Source organism: Corylus avellana, chromosome 6 (genome assembly GCF_965113065.1).
Source record: "Corylus avellana chromosome 6, dhCorAvel1.hap1.2, whole genome shotgun sequence".
Lineage (NCBI taxonomy): Eukaryota > Viridiplantae > Streptophyta > Magnoliopsida > Fagales > Betulaceae > Corylus > Corylus avellana.
In genome coordinates, this window is record NC_142495.1 from 24,444,005 (window position 1) to 24,459,127 (window position 15,123).

Below are 15,123 nucleotides of genomic sequence, written 5' to 3' on the forward strand. Positions count from 1 at the left end.
TAATTCTATAACCTTATGAGATATTTTCTTCTCTTGAGTTTTATTTATTTTATTGTTAATTTTTATATTGTAATTATTTTATATCAATGAGAATTTGTGTACCATCCAAACTTATTTCCAACATAAGCTGATAAGAAGAAAATGTAAATTTAATCACTTAATCATTACTTTAATAGTTACATGCAATAAAAAAGACAAGAGCTCAACCCAATAGCATCAAAGTGAAGTAAACTACAACACATTTACATTCTTTCATGAGTTTCCCACTAGTTTCTGCACTTCTGCTTTTACTTTCAAAATAAAACAAACCCTTTTCTGTATTGAGTAGTGTCCATCATCTCGTATCTGAACATATATACCATAAACCGTTTTGGATACAACCATTATTCCCTTCGTGATACATTTTTTTCTTCACAAGTTTATGATTAAACCAATGCCAATCTAACACAAACAGCATCAAGTAAACTGAAATAAATATATATTTACATGAACTACAAGATGTTACAAGAATCCCCAAAATTCCCATAACTACCACAGAAGTGAGAAAATGGCTTAGAAAGAGCTTGCTGATGAGCATCAAACTTCTGAGCCTTGTGATTGCAAAAGGGTCTAGAATGATGTGGTCGGTTGCCATTTCAATCCCTTCTTGAGTTCTTCTATTTTGTTGCAGAAAATTCTAGTTTGGGTATTGTACCACTATTTTTGCATCATGTGGCGGATCAAGAGCAGCAACCACCATTACGAGGCGTTTGTTGTACCTGCTTCTGTTTTAAAATTTGCTTTTTCACTACTGCGGATCCATTTTCCAATAAACTTGGAACCTCAAGTATCTGTAACTAATAAAACTGGTTAAAATTTTTGTAGATATAATCCATGAAACATGCTACATTCACTAGTTAAGATAAGGTAACAAAGATAAAATACGAGCTTGCTTTATAGCAATAGTAATTAATCGTAAAAAGATAAAGCTAACGACACTAAATGAAAGTTCCATAATGATTATGCTAAAGCTATTCAAGACATAAAACCAGTTAAACACTGCAGAGAGTAGACATATTTAGAAACATAACACTAGACATCGACTGCTATTAATGGCATTCACCTAATAACATCAATTGTCTAGTCATAAGACAGCGTTTGTTTCAGTGCAAAATATTTTGCAAAAACAATTCTCCATTTTCCAGTATTTGGTGTGGACGGAAAATATTGGTCAATGGAAAATGATTTCCGAATCAACAGAAACTTTACCACTATAGGGAGGAAAATAGCTTACGCTTCTATAAAACGTTTTCCAAAAAGTATTTTTCCCACCTTCCGGTGTTTGAAGTGGACAGAGAATATTGGTCAACTGAAAATGATTTCTGAGTCAACAACAAATTCACCATTGTGCGGAGCACATCCAAAGATCGGAACTTATAAGATGAAGCAGACAGGTAACTAAGGTGCATTTGTCACCAAAGAATTTCTTCTAATGACCACTAGAATTCAGAAAGCAATTTTCTTGGTGAAAAAATAATGTTTAAGATTCATAATATTTTTAAGCACCACCATTAGAGTACAGTTTAAGGTTGCAAATAATCAAGTTGTAAGCAATTAATTAGAACAACTGAACTCAACTAAACCTTAATACTTATTAAATAGGGGGTCACCAATCAAAACAGTGAGCAATTGTTTTGCCCTCCTAAATAACTGGAAGATTACCATGTGAGGCAGAGTCCAACAAGCTATTGACACACATTTTTTATACAAGTTGACAATTAGAAATGCAAGCCTTTCTGAAATAGTGTACCTTTAACGTGAGATCTTTAAAGCAATGATGAACATTCTCTTTAGTTTTGGCACTGCATTCAAGAAACAAATATTTATGTTCTTGTGCAAGCGCCAATCCCTCTTCTCTCGTTACAGCTCTCTCGTTCTCCTGAAATATATTTCATGCAATAGAACAATAAATCACAGCTGCATGAAATGTGCATAAAACCCCATGGTATGAAACAATGTGAAAATGGAGCTTGTAATATGTACTAAAAATACAGATTAACGATTACTATAAAAATAAAAATGGACATTAAATATGCTTATGGGCACTAAAATTTCATTCACATCTGTAATTGTGTCTCTGTCCACAGTAGGAAAACAGAGTGTAAACATGCAACTTACCCTATCAACTTTATTCCCCAGAAGAATTTTGATACACTCATGATTAGTGGAGTAGAGCTGTACTTCCTTTGCCCATATATCCGACAAGTTTGTAAAGGTTTCACGCCGTGTCACGTCATACACTAAAGTTCAAATAGTTCAAAGACCAGTTAGACTTCCATTCTTCATAGCAAGAGCATGATACCATAGACATGGAGTTTTAAAACGTTTAGAATTGATAAACACACAACTACGTGAAAATACGTTGAACAACTTTGTGCCTTATTTTTATGTAGCTTCCAAGTGTAAGACCAACATGACAGGAAGAAAGAAGAAGATGGGTGATGTGGGACCAATTAGTCCAGCAGCAAAAATCCAGGACAGTACTACAGAAAACAAGAAGAAAGACCAGGACAATACAACAGAGAACAAGAAAAAAAAAGAGAGAAAATATCAACTCAACTCAAATATAGCTGTAATTGCTAAAAGTAGAGGAGAAGTAAACAAAGTGCAAAGCAACTTAACCCATTTTGGAGGAAATTTTTATCTTATTTGATTCAATTGATAAATTATAATAAATGATGATCTCCAAAAGGCACAAGCTGCTATATTTCATGACAAGAACCAAATGTCATGGAGTAATACGCAATGCCTAACAAGCAAAAGAAAGAAAGCAGAACATACACATGCATAATTAACAGTAAGTTGCAGGATTTCATAGCATAAACAATTAAAGGACGTTGAGCTCATCAAATTTCATTATTTTTACTTTACAAACCTGATTAAAAAGAAATATGTGAGGTTTTATTTTTGTGGTGGCAAATTCATGTGTCAAAACATGTTTCTGGATTGTAATGTTCAGTGTCTGAGTCAAGGATCAAGTCGGTGTAAAAGTTGGCCCAAGACATGAAAAATTCAAATTTATGAACATTGTCCAAAGACCTAGTCATAGTAAAACGGCCATATCTTTCAATTGCGACATCAGATGAAGGAAGGTTAGTGGCATTGGAAAGCGGATTCAAAGGTCTACAACTTTGTATTTCACAAACATTTTCCAATTTCAATGTGTACTAGGTCAAAAGGAGTTGTTAACAAAAATCAAGAATTGAAGTTTGGAACAATTCAATTGAAGCTCAGTCAACCGAACCAGTGAATGAAGTCCCAATACTAAAAACCAAGACATTTAGTCGAAGGCTCAGTCAAATTCAGTCGACCAAAGAGATGAAATTAGAGGTGAATCCATGAAACCCTAACTCACGTTTTAACCAGAACTAATTTTGTTCGAACGAGTCAGCCTTTGGCAAGTTGGTTGTTAGCCAACATTATTTTAAAACTTTTGTTTTATCCCACCTATGACTTTCATAAGACCCAAAGGCTATTTTTCATTGTTCTTAGAGGGGTTTCTAAATACCCTTGAGCCCAAACAGAATTGATTCCTCTCTTTATTTTTCATCAAACAAACCACAGAAAAACCTTCCACCACCAGAGTTTTGGTTGTAGTGAACAAAGTTTGTTCAGGAAGGTGAACGTTGTAAAAGAAGGTCAGAGGTTCTGGAGCCACGTGAATGGGTCATTTTCCGGGGTTACAAATTGAGTCTTGGGAGTTACAAAGATTTTGTAAGTAAGATTAATTTGTAACACAAGTCTTTTACAGCGGATATCTTTAGGGTTAGTTGTTCCCTGAAGTAGTTTTACTCTTGAAGAGTTCTTCAAAAGGTTTCCACTTCGTTACCAAAATCCTTGTATTAATTTCTTTTGTGCTTGATTTGATTTTGGCATTGATATATGTGGTGACTTGCTTAACGATTGATTTGATTGATAATTGGGTTAATAACAACTTAGGGTCTAAATCAGAATTTTCAAAATAGGATGTGGTTTCAATGTCAGAATGCAAGTTCCCTAATAATAGACATAGTAATATGCTCATTATTCATTGGAACATCAAGCACTTAAAATAGATCAGCAAATATTTTGAACCATAAAAGCTTGAAGAAATAATTAATAATTAATTCAATATGATCACTTCATCCACATAATTATAAAAATCTATGTCTTCACAATTGCAGTAGCATACCAAGGATGATTCCATGAGCACCTCTGTAGTAAGAACTTGTTAATGTTCCAAACCTTTCCTGTCCAGCTGGAAATACAACACAGATTGTTAACAAACCAATTGCACTGAATTAGCAAGAGAAAATCAAAATCAAAATTGATAGTTTTCCAAAGGTAGTAGAGTATTACATAAAGAAATATTAAAAGCTGCAGGATCTTATTCTTTCACAGCATCCAAACACACGAAAAAAGGCATAATATGCAGCAGTAACATGAAAAACTGCCTTCATTACAGGCCAATGATATATGCAAATTCACTTATTTAATGCTTCATTCATGTCTAGACTCTATATTGCATTGCAACTCAGAGTCTGTGTTCCAGTACTTTGCTTATGCAAATACAATGTCAGAAAAATTATTTTAATACATGAACAACATCTTGGAAGCAAAGGACATTGCCATTCACAGTTTTTTGTGTAGATGGCCATCAGTTTGCATTTTTTGCCCATAAATTTGTCTAATATATTCTCCAAGGGTTTCTTTAATGCAATTTCTCTTCAACACTTCTTAAGTTCCATTGATCGTTTTCACAATATTCAAATCTCCACAACTATTTTACAAGTTCATTAATATTTCAACATCCAGAGGTTAAAAATGTTTCCTCTGAAATCCAAAACTTCAGCTGCTCAAACGTCATACATTCCTATCTTTCATCAATTATCAATGCTGCATGAGGTAAACAACCAATGAGCTAAAGAATGTTTATATGAAGAGATTGGTTAACATAAAAAAGCTCTAGATATGTATCAAAAGAAATGACTAACTTGAAGGAAGAGTGATTACTTGTTCCTATCAACTATCACTTGCAAAAGCATCATTAATCAAATTCATGTGGGGAAAATCCCTTAGAGAAAGTTATACTGAAAATAAGATTTCCAATAATCCAGCAGTTACCTGTGTCCCAAATTGTTAGCTTCAATCTTTTGCCACCAATTGTGAGCAGCTTGATCTTAAAATCCACACCTGGAAAATGGTCAAAACAATAACGAAGCTCAGTGGGAAGAACTGGAGAATGAATTTACTTTATACTAATTGTAAAGTCTATTAAATTATTAGTTGTTCCAAAAGCTTAAGCCGATATGAAATGATGAATTTAATCATTTCATTAATATTCTAATACTCAATAAATACGACCCAACATGTGAAATATTTAACAGAAATTGTGGTAAATTAGAGTAAGATTCAAACTCAGAACCTCCACTCTAATAGCATCACTAAAAGCTTAAGTTAATAGAAAAGATTGAATTTACCACTTCATTTAATATTCTAATAAAGTCCTCTCCAAAATTTTTGTAAATTTCTTCCTGTGCTTCTTCATGCCTATCTACTCTGTGAGGGAGTTCATTGTGACCCCTGATAACCTCAATGTGTTTCTGAAGCTAATTTTGACAATTTAACCCAAACATCTGGATACAGAATACATAATAGGACCAAAAAGTCAAATAAAATGAGAAATATATTATAAGAAAAGCTGCTGAACAATGGTTCTAACTTCTAACTTGTAAGGACACGTAATGCATCTATAAATGTCTAGGACTCCTTCCACAGCCGCCTTTACAACCAAATGGCTAGTACCCATATGAATGCCCAAAAACCACCATGCATATATGAGAACCAGGTGTCACATATAACCCAAATTACTTTCCACCCCAGATTTAAGAAACCATCTTTCTAATCCGTCCATTATATCAAGCCACATACAACAAATGGGTCTCCCAATTAATTATAGTCAGAGAGAATCCATAAAGAAAAAAAAAGAAAAATCTCTCTGCCAATAAAAATTCTTCAAAAATCTTCTAAGCTATGCAAGCTAAACCTCATAAAAAAAAACAAGGAAACAAATAAGAATTTGGAAAGACCAAAACTTGAATAAATCATTAGAGTTTAGAACCAAGGTTTTTGAATTTCAAACAGAACATGCAAGAAGTGTTGATGAGAGAGAGAGGGTACCAATGGTGGGAGACAGATCATGAACAAAGTCAGATATGAAACTGAGAAGAAGGCTGCTCTTGCCAACACCGGAATCACCAATCAACAGTATCTTGAATGAGTAATCATAACTGTTATTCCCTCCTTTTGAACAAGACCCCATCACTCTTTATACCACTCAAAACTTTTTTTCTCCTTCTTTCTTCCTCAGTTCTCTACAAATTCTTCCATGCCATGCCAGTTCTTTTCTCCATATTCATCATAAACAAAGCACTTTGAAAGACACAATTTTGGGAGACACAGACACAGACAGAGACAGAGAGGTAAGAGGTAAAAATGCGAAATTTCGTGGGGTGGATGAGATACTGGTGATGTGGTTGGCCGGTAGTGTACGTGTGAGACTTTGCAGTTAAACAAACGAAATGGCAATTCATACAAGGGTTTTAGGACAAACGTCTTCTTTCCTAGGACCGGATTCTCGGATCATTCTACAGCTCCACGCGCTCTTGCAGGCACTTGTTTGCCGGACTTTTTGGCATTTAATACTTTGTCCCCTAGTGAATAAGTTCCGCCCACCGCTTCTTTTACATGGAACTTCTCCTACACTCCTCCAGTTGCCAGCTGATGAAATTTTTGCTGGCGTTTTACTGGGAAAAAAAAAAAAAAAAACTGTTTTGTGAATTATTATTGGGAGTTACTTTTGTAACACTAAATGGAGAAGATGGAGATTTCAAGTGTATTGAAATCTGTACATTATAGGAAGATAATAATAAACAGATGAGGAGAAGTTAAAGAAGATTAGATGATGAGCTTAAACAGGTATTATCAAGATCACAATATGAATTTGGATTTGATGCTTCCAGATATCACACAGCTCAGACAACAAAATTGCCATTGTTAATTAATTAAAGCACAAAACGGTTTTGTATATTACTAAATTGGACAAATAAATCTCATCCAAAAAGGGTTTTTTTTTTTTTTTTTTTTTTTTGGCTTAGATTTTTTTTAATCTCTCTCTGTCTTCCATTTTCATCACTAAAAAAAGGGAATAAAAAAAAGTAATATCATAGTCAGTGGTTGTATGATTATCATTTCTTAGTTGTAGTACAACATCATTACCTTAGCACTACATGTTACAACTAGTGCCACTTGCATTATACATGCACTAACTGGCTTGAAAATTGATCATTGTTTAGATAATGACTTTTCTTTTTTTTTTTTTTTGGGCATTGTTTCTTTTTTCTCTTTAGGATTAATTGCATGACAAACTATGGTTTGACATTTCTACAATTCTAAGGAATCTCAAGGTGCGTTTGGCAAAGGACTTGAAAAATAAAGTTGCTTGAAACTGTAGCAGATTTGATTGATATGAGAAAAAAAGTAAGAATGTTTTATATGAAAAAAAAAAAAAAATTGTTTTGAAATATTTTTTATTTGAATAATAATAAAAAGTGATTGATGTGATGTAAAAAGTAAGAATGTTGAAGTTGATTTTTAGAGAAATAGCGTGAGATTTTTTTTTTGGGTCTGGACAAAGCCTGAAAGCCTAGCAATTCATTCAATTCAACCCATTCATTCAGAAGGAATGGTTTTGATTGAACCACATAGGGACTAAAAATTAAAAGGATTACTCATGTTTTGGGACTTTTGCAATCGCACCCGTAGAGCTAAAAGGTTGTAATGTTGGATCGACGTTATTTTATAACTTTGCAATATTACATCTTTATTAGAATTTTATGTTAAAAACAAAAACATTAAGAGAGAATTAACCACCTCTTACCCCCTAAGTTGGTGATCAGCCAAAAATAAATAAAACTAGAGGTTTTATGAAATTGTCGACCGGTCACTCTACATGATAGTTGGAGTGGGTCGACGGCCACCCTCTCATTCTTCCAAGGAGTGATTGGGGCGAGCTAATTACGAGAGAGAGAGACAGAGAGAGAGGGGGTCGGCTCACTCTCCATAACGGGAGAGGCTTACATGCGGTCCAACAAAACTACTGCAACCTGCGGTAGTTTGGTTAGAAGGTTGAGATCTTCCAAGGAGATTTTAACCCCAAAACGACAGTAGGTCATGATTTCTTTTTAAAAAAATTGACGGCGGGAAGGGATGCTTCGTTAACTCCCATCCAAACGTCTTCTCTCTTCTCCAAGACTTCTCTCTCTGTTCTCTTTTTCAAAAAACCACATTCCACAAATATTTCAGATCCTCGCCAGTATTCCCCTCTGGTGGGCTATGGGTAGAAAAACCCAAAATCGACAAAATCTCCAGTCTCTCGATGCTTGTCGACGCCGGCAGCCCTGAAACGACGGTGTGACCTCTCTTATGCTTCAAATCCGGCTGTTGCTATGGGTAGAAAAACCCAAAATCGATAGACTTGATATTTTTTAGGGTTTGTGGCGCAACTTCTCTACCCAAAAATGGAGTCGCCGCCTCTGCCCAGAAGAGTGGCGATGCACCCGGTGTGATTAGTGATCACGGCAGTCTGGCCACGGTGCTCAATTGGCTGTAGTAGCTACCGGAGCTGTAGGGGCTTTCAAATCTGCAGAGGAGGAAAGTGCCAAGAATGACAAAGCACTTAATATAGCTGCAGAAAATAAATGTTGATTATTTTCTACATTTTTCTGCTCTCTAATTAGATGATGTGCATTGCGAATTTTATGTTTTTGGGCCATTTTATGGTTGTGATTTCATTTTGAGTCGGGAGAGTCATGAACTACCTCTGTAGCTTGAAACATAGGGTCTGAGGTCATAGCTTTGGGAGTCTTTAGTAGCTTCAAGTTTTCCCACGTTTCAGGGCTGCCGACATTGATTTTGGGTTTTTCTAACCATAGCGCTCCGGGGGGAATACTAGTGGAGAGTGGAGAGAAGTTTTGGGAAGAAAATAAGAAGGAGAAAGGACGTTTGGATGGGAGTTAACAAGCATCCTTCTTGCCGTCAATTTTTTTTTAAAAAAAAATCATGACCTACTGCCGTTTTGGGATTAAAATCCTCTTGGAAGATCACAACCTTCCAACCAAACTACCGCAGATTGCAGTAGTTTTGTTGGACCGCATGTAAGCCTCTCCCCTCTATAACTAGCATGAAAGTGGTTGACTATCGCCTAAATATTTTTGTTTTCGGTGGTCAATCAGTCACAAACTAATTATGGGGGGGCTAATTACCATATCCGCTCTTTTAAAAATAATTAAAATAAATAACTGGGATTAATAAAATTGTATGAACTCAATCCGACCAACTATTTAAAATAAACGGTTTTTTTTTTTATAAAAAAAAAAAAAAAAAAAAAAAAAAAAGAGCTGAAAATAAATGTTTAGTTTGGATCCGACTCAATTTGACAAACTATTGCCAAGTGCCTCAACTTTTGCATTTTTTTTTTTTTTGGGTGTAAATATTGCACTTTCATGACATAATAAACAGATTATAACATAACACAAAACCAAGAGGTGAGCGCCTTAACAATAAACTCAATCGTAAAAGACAGTGCTAATGAAAAAAGTGAAACTGAAACAATCAAACAGGCAATGAACGCATAAATGGTCCCAAAAAACTATAAATTATTCAGGCCTCTATAACTTAAACAAAAGTCAATAAATTAGCCCATAATGCAACAATAACCCCCTCAAACTACCACTCAATTAACAATGTTCTCTCAAAACTTTCAATTGTGACAATGTCCCCTCCAAACTACCAAAAATTGTCAATCTTTCCCCCAATGACGAAATTACCCTTAGTAAAATTAAAAAAAAAAAAAAAAAAAAACTAAAACTTCCAAAAAAACCTAAAACTAACCAAAAAAAAAAAAAAAAAATCCAAACGTTGGCTAATTTTTTTTAATTTTTTTTTTTAAAAAAATCAATTTTATAAAAAAAAAAATCGATTTTTTTTTATATATAAAAATTGAAAATTTTCGTTTTTTTTTTTAAAAATTTTTATTTTTATTTTTGTTTTATAATTTTATTTAAATAAAAATTTACGTTTAAAAAAAATAAAATTTTTGTTTAATAAAATGAAATTTTTTGTTTTTTAAAACTAAATAAAAAAATAATAAAAAAATTTCCGTTTTAAAAAAAAATTAATTTTTTTTAAATTAAAATTTTTTGTTTTTTTTAAAAATCATTTTTTTAAAAAAAATTTATAGGGTTATTTTTGTCTTATTGAGAAATGTATAAGGGCATTTTTGTCTTATTGCTAGTCTTGAAAGGACATTGATAATATTTTAGTAGTTTGGAAGAGACATTATCAAAATTAAAAATTTAAAAAAATATTATCAATTGAATAATAATTTTAGGGATATATGAACTTTGCCCAAATAAAGAAGAGCATGACTCTCAAAAGAGCCGAACCTTTGATGAGATAAGACAACTTTTGCATTTAGGAAGATTGGGAATTGGGCTCCTTAAAAGTATCACCATAAACAAAAAAGAGAGAGAAATGGGAGAAACTGTTTTTGGAGTGTGATTTGTGGATATTCCTGAGATGTACCACTATCACTACCACTGCCACCAACTCCGACGACTAATAATTACTACCAAATTTCAAATAGTTCGGCTTTAAATTTCTGGGTTAAATTTACAAATCCCATATAATAATAATAAGGCCAAGATCTACTAAAATTCTTAAAAAATTTTATTTTTTAAAATTTTGAATTTAAGTTATTTATTTTTCTTCTAATGATTATTGTTTTGTCACATATCACATTATTAATAAAATAATAAATATTTATTATTTTATTAATAGTAAAACACATTTCTTTAAAATACGTAAACACGTTTTAGTGTATAATTGTAAGATATTAAATTTATTTTTTTTCAATTGTTAATAGGATTCTAATTAGTTGCTAACACGTAGTAGTAGTAAGTTGTAAAAATATTTAAAAATAAAATAAAAAATGTAGGCCGAATAGGCAATTAGTCTCCAAATTTGATATATATAAGATAAAAAGAATCATGTGCCGAATTAATTGACAAAACACCTCGAACACCATATTATGATAATAATATATGTATTTATTCAGTAATATTATAAATTATATTTTTTATCTTAACCATAATTTAATTGTTAAATCAACATTATAAAATAATTATTGAACATATATTTAAAAAAAGAAAAAAGAAAAAGAAGAGTGTATAGCGCACGCGCCTTGAATGGGCGAGGAGCGAAGGTATGTTGGCAAAGCACGGTACTGGCAGTGCCAGAGCTGATCGAGTGTTCACCATGCAACCAGCACGCAACTACACCTGCCACCTACACCACCTAAACAAGTGTTCACCAATACCATCTCCATGTTTCCTATTTGTTTTATTTTATGATTAATATTTAATACCCTTTTTTATGCTAGGTGTTCAAATTCAATCATTTAGACTCGGTTCGTTTCGTCGCAAAATGATTTAGGAAAAATATTTTTCGTATTTTTTGATATTTAGTGCAACGTAAAATAATAGTAAACAAAAAATATTTTTTCTTTGACCGAAAATTCTTCTTTAATTTTCAGAAAATAGTTTACGATTTTAAAAATCATAAACTATTTTTTGATTTTGAGCATCTCATTCTCAAATCGACAAACCCTACCAAGACCCGCCCAGGACCCCGCCGGGACTTGACCGGGACTTGACCAGTACTCATCCAGGACCCCACTGGGGACTTGCCCGGAACCTGATCAAACCTATTAGAGACCTGCCCAAGACCCGACTAGACCTGCCCAGGACCTCGATGGGACTCGCCCAGGACCATGCCGAGACTTGATGGGAACCCGACGTTAGACAATATTTTTGGCGGAAAACATTTTCCTTGAAAATGATTACTTATTAAACAGTTTTCGATATTTGGCATGTACGAAAAAAAGGTGTGTCCTCGATGTCGGAAAATGTTTTTAGCATAAAACATTTTCCTGGAAAACATTTTCAGCATAAAACATTTTTCGGTATTTGGTGTGTATGCAAAATCATATTAAACACTAAATTACGAAAATGTCCCTGTCGAGTCTTGGGGGGGTCCTGCCAGGGTCCCGAGTTGATCTCGACGGGGTCCCGATAGGCGGGGTCTGAGCAAGTCCTGAGTGAGTTGCAGTGGGGTCTTTGCGGGATTCAGTTAGGACACCTCTAAGACTTGGTCATGGCATTTTCATAATTTAGAGTTTAATATGATTTAATGAATATATATATATATATATATATTGTAATTTTTCGTACGTGCCAAACGCCGTAAAATGTTTTTCAGAAAAATATTTTTTGTTGAAAATATCTTATGGCGAAAAGCATTTTACAGCAAAATAAATGGAGCCTAATGTCTCAATCCACTAAGGCGGAGTGTTTACATTCAAACAATAAAATAAAATAAAATAAAAAAATCCGAAAACTAGACTAATGCAATTGCAAGTTTGGATCACCATGTACTCTGTTTGTTTTTTTTGTTTTTTTTTTTTTTTTTTCTAATAAAAAAATGGTAGGCCGAGAAGATCAATTATGGTTATCTTATAGAGGTATAACTATAGTAGTACCTACTCACTGAGAGCCGAATTGGAAGAACTTAGACGGTGGGAACAACATCAAGTCCAACTAAATCATAGCTTGACTCAGTCCTATCATGACATCAATGAGAATCCAATGCTAACTACTTGAGAATTTATTTGGGCCATTGAACTACCATCATTGATAGTTTTGTACTCCGTTTGTTAATATGTTTAAGATAATTTTTTTTTTTTTGTTGAAATAATGTTTTGATGTGACATGAATGTAAAAATAATTTTAATATTTTGTGAGTATTTTGAGTTTTAGATTGTTTGTTAATTGTTTGGATTAAAAACAAATCTGGTTAACTTATGGGATAAATTTTTTTCCAAAATAACGTAATAAAATAATATTTATTTTTAAAGTACTTAATTATTTATAAACAAACATCAATTTAATAAAATTTTGATGTTCCAAACTTGGCAAAAATAAAAAATTATATCTAATTTCAATTTGTTCACTTTTCTGTCAGTAGCATGTAAACCATTTATAAATGTGGTTGGTAGATTCATCATCATTGCTATACTTAGATTCACCGATTTGACAAACAATCCAATTATTTATTTATTTTTTTTTTAAAATTCTCTAATATTTTTATTTTTTTATATCACATCAATCCCTACTTATTATTATTTAAACAAATCCTATGCACTTCTTAAAAAAAAAAAAAAACTGTCCCCGCATTTCTCAATTTCATATTTATGTATACATGTCCAAATATATGCATGCCTGCTCACAAGTAGTAGTCCAATTTTTTTGGTCAAAGTCCAGTGTTGCACTTTCTTTGGAAAGTGAAAAAAACACCAGAATGGCAGAATCTAACATGCTGGGCATGGGTCCCGCCGTCTATAACATTGTTTTTTTTTTCACAAAAAAGTTTATCAAATTAAAAAATAAATAAAACAGGTACCATTTTTAAAAAAATAAAAAAACTATTATTAAATAATGTCCATCAACTTTTAAAAATGAACATTATTGTAAGATTCTGACATTAATTAATAATAAATCAAACAAAACGGAAAGTCTATAATAAAGAAACGATAGGTCAGGCCACGTAGTCTCCATGCATGGTGAAGGATTGTGACACGTGCGACCACTGACACCTAAAAGTGGGGACATGCTTTTGTCTCTCGTTTGACCATTTCTGCCTGTTTTCAAACTTTTCGCAGTCACGGAGGGAATTCGTCCACAAATTTATATACACTTTTATTTTTATATTACATTAATTAATTACTTATTATTATTATTTAAATACAAAATTAATAATAAAACTCTCATTTGGTAAGTATTAACAAATAAATCAAAACCCAATATTACTTTTATTTTTATATCATAACTAAAAAAATAAAATAAAAAACATATTCCGAAAAAATTTGCCAAACAAACCTAGAAAAGAAGTGATCAGACTTTGATATAAAGCGTTAAAAGCTACTACATTGGTTTCTTGCCTTTGGAGGGTCACTGCAATTGTCAAGAGGGCCGGAGATTCCCATGATAACGATATTGCCGATCCTTTCATAACGGTCAACTTCTTCGTCGTAAATTGCCATTATTGTACCGAAAGATATGAGACAAACTTCTCTTTTTGCTTTTCTTTTCTTGCTTAATAAGGAGTATATATATAAGTATTATCATTATTATTTTTTTTGAAAAATAAAACAAAACACACACACACACACACATATATATATATATATATATATATGACCTGTGAAAAGTATTGCATTTACTTTTTGTTGTTTTCAGGTGAGCTAAAATTTCATTCGTTTATGGAGTCACATAAGGCTCTTAATTAATTGACCAGCCATAAATACTTAGACGTAGGAGGAGTCCATGAAAATCGAGGCCCAATGAGGTATTTTAATATAATAAACATTTATATTAAATTTTTAAAAATTTAAAATCATTATTTTAACTTTTTTTTTTCCTGACATGTCCACACAAGAGGGAAAATGAGGATTCGAACTAGTGACCTTCGCTTCATTAGACGTGGTCACAACCGATTGAATTACCTTTTAGGGATACTTGTGACTAACTAATCAAATTGTTGTGTTTAAGTCGTTTTAATATGTTGTCAAGGGGTAGCTCAATCGGTTGGAGATTACATTTACACCTCATAAAGCGGAAGTCACTAGTTCGAATTCTCCCTCGTGTGGACATGTCAAAAAATACAAAAAAATTTAATAGATTATTCTCAATAAATAATATGGTAAGTCCATTTTTCTTAACGAAATTTCAAATAAACTCTAAATCGATCGCACGCATTAATTACGGGTCACTATTTTTCTCTTCTTAATAAAACATTCCCATCCCTTTCTTCCCCTCTTGATATTTAGCTTGATAGTGAAAATGATCATGATCCACCTATGTAGTTTTTTCCTGTTATTGTCTTACTTATAATAAAATATATATTTATTTTTTTAAAAGAAAAAAGAAA

General features: G+C 32.7%; 1 protein-coding gene across 1 annotated transcript; it reads right to left on the reverse strand.

Annotated features, from left to right (window-relative positions):
• Positions 1 to 264: 264 nt before the first annotated feature.
• LOC132187384 (ras-related protein RABC2a) lies at positions 265 to 6,849 on the reverse strand. The gene is made up of 6 exons (XM_059601679.2): positions 6,199 to 6,849; positions 5,143 to 5,211; positions 4,211 to 4,276; positions 2,158 to 2,279; positions 1,790 to 1,918; positions 265 to 830 (listed from the first exon to the last, which is right to left on the reverse strand). The coding sequence occupies exons 1-6, from the start codon at positions 6,338 to 6,340 to the stop codon at positions 720 to 722; spliced, it is 639 nt and encodes a 212-aa protein (XP_059457662.1). The 5' UTR covers positions 6,341 to 6,849; the 3' UTR covers positions 265 to 719.
• Positions 6,850 to 15,123: the final 8,274 nt, after the last annotated feature.

Bases quoted from the DNA above. Each gene is read 5' to 3' on its own strand.
- LOC132187384 (XM_059601679.2), bottom strand. From the start codon at position 6,340: ATGGGGTCTTGTTCAAAAGGAGGGAATAACAGTTATGATTACTCATTC. The intron at 2,280-4,210 runs GTATGCTACTGC...TTTGAACTTTAG, and splicing joins TGCTCATGGAATCATCCTTG to TGTATGACGTGACACGGCGT. The intron at 1,919-2,157 runs GTAAGTTGCATG...AATATATTTCAG, and splicing joins TGGGGAATAAAGTTGATAGG to GAGAACGAGAGAGCTGTAAC.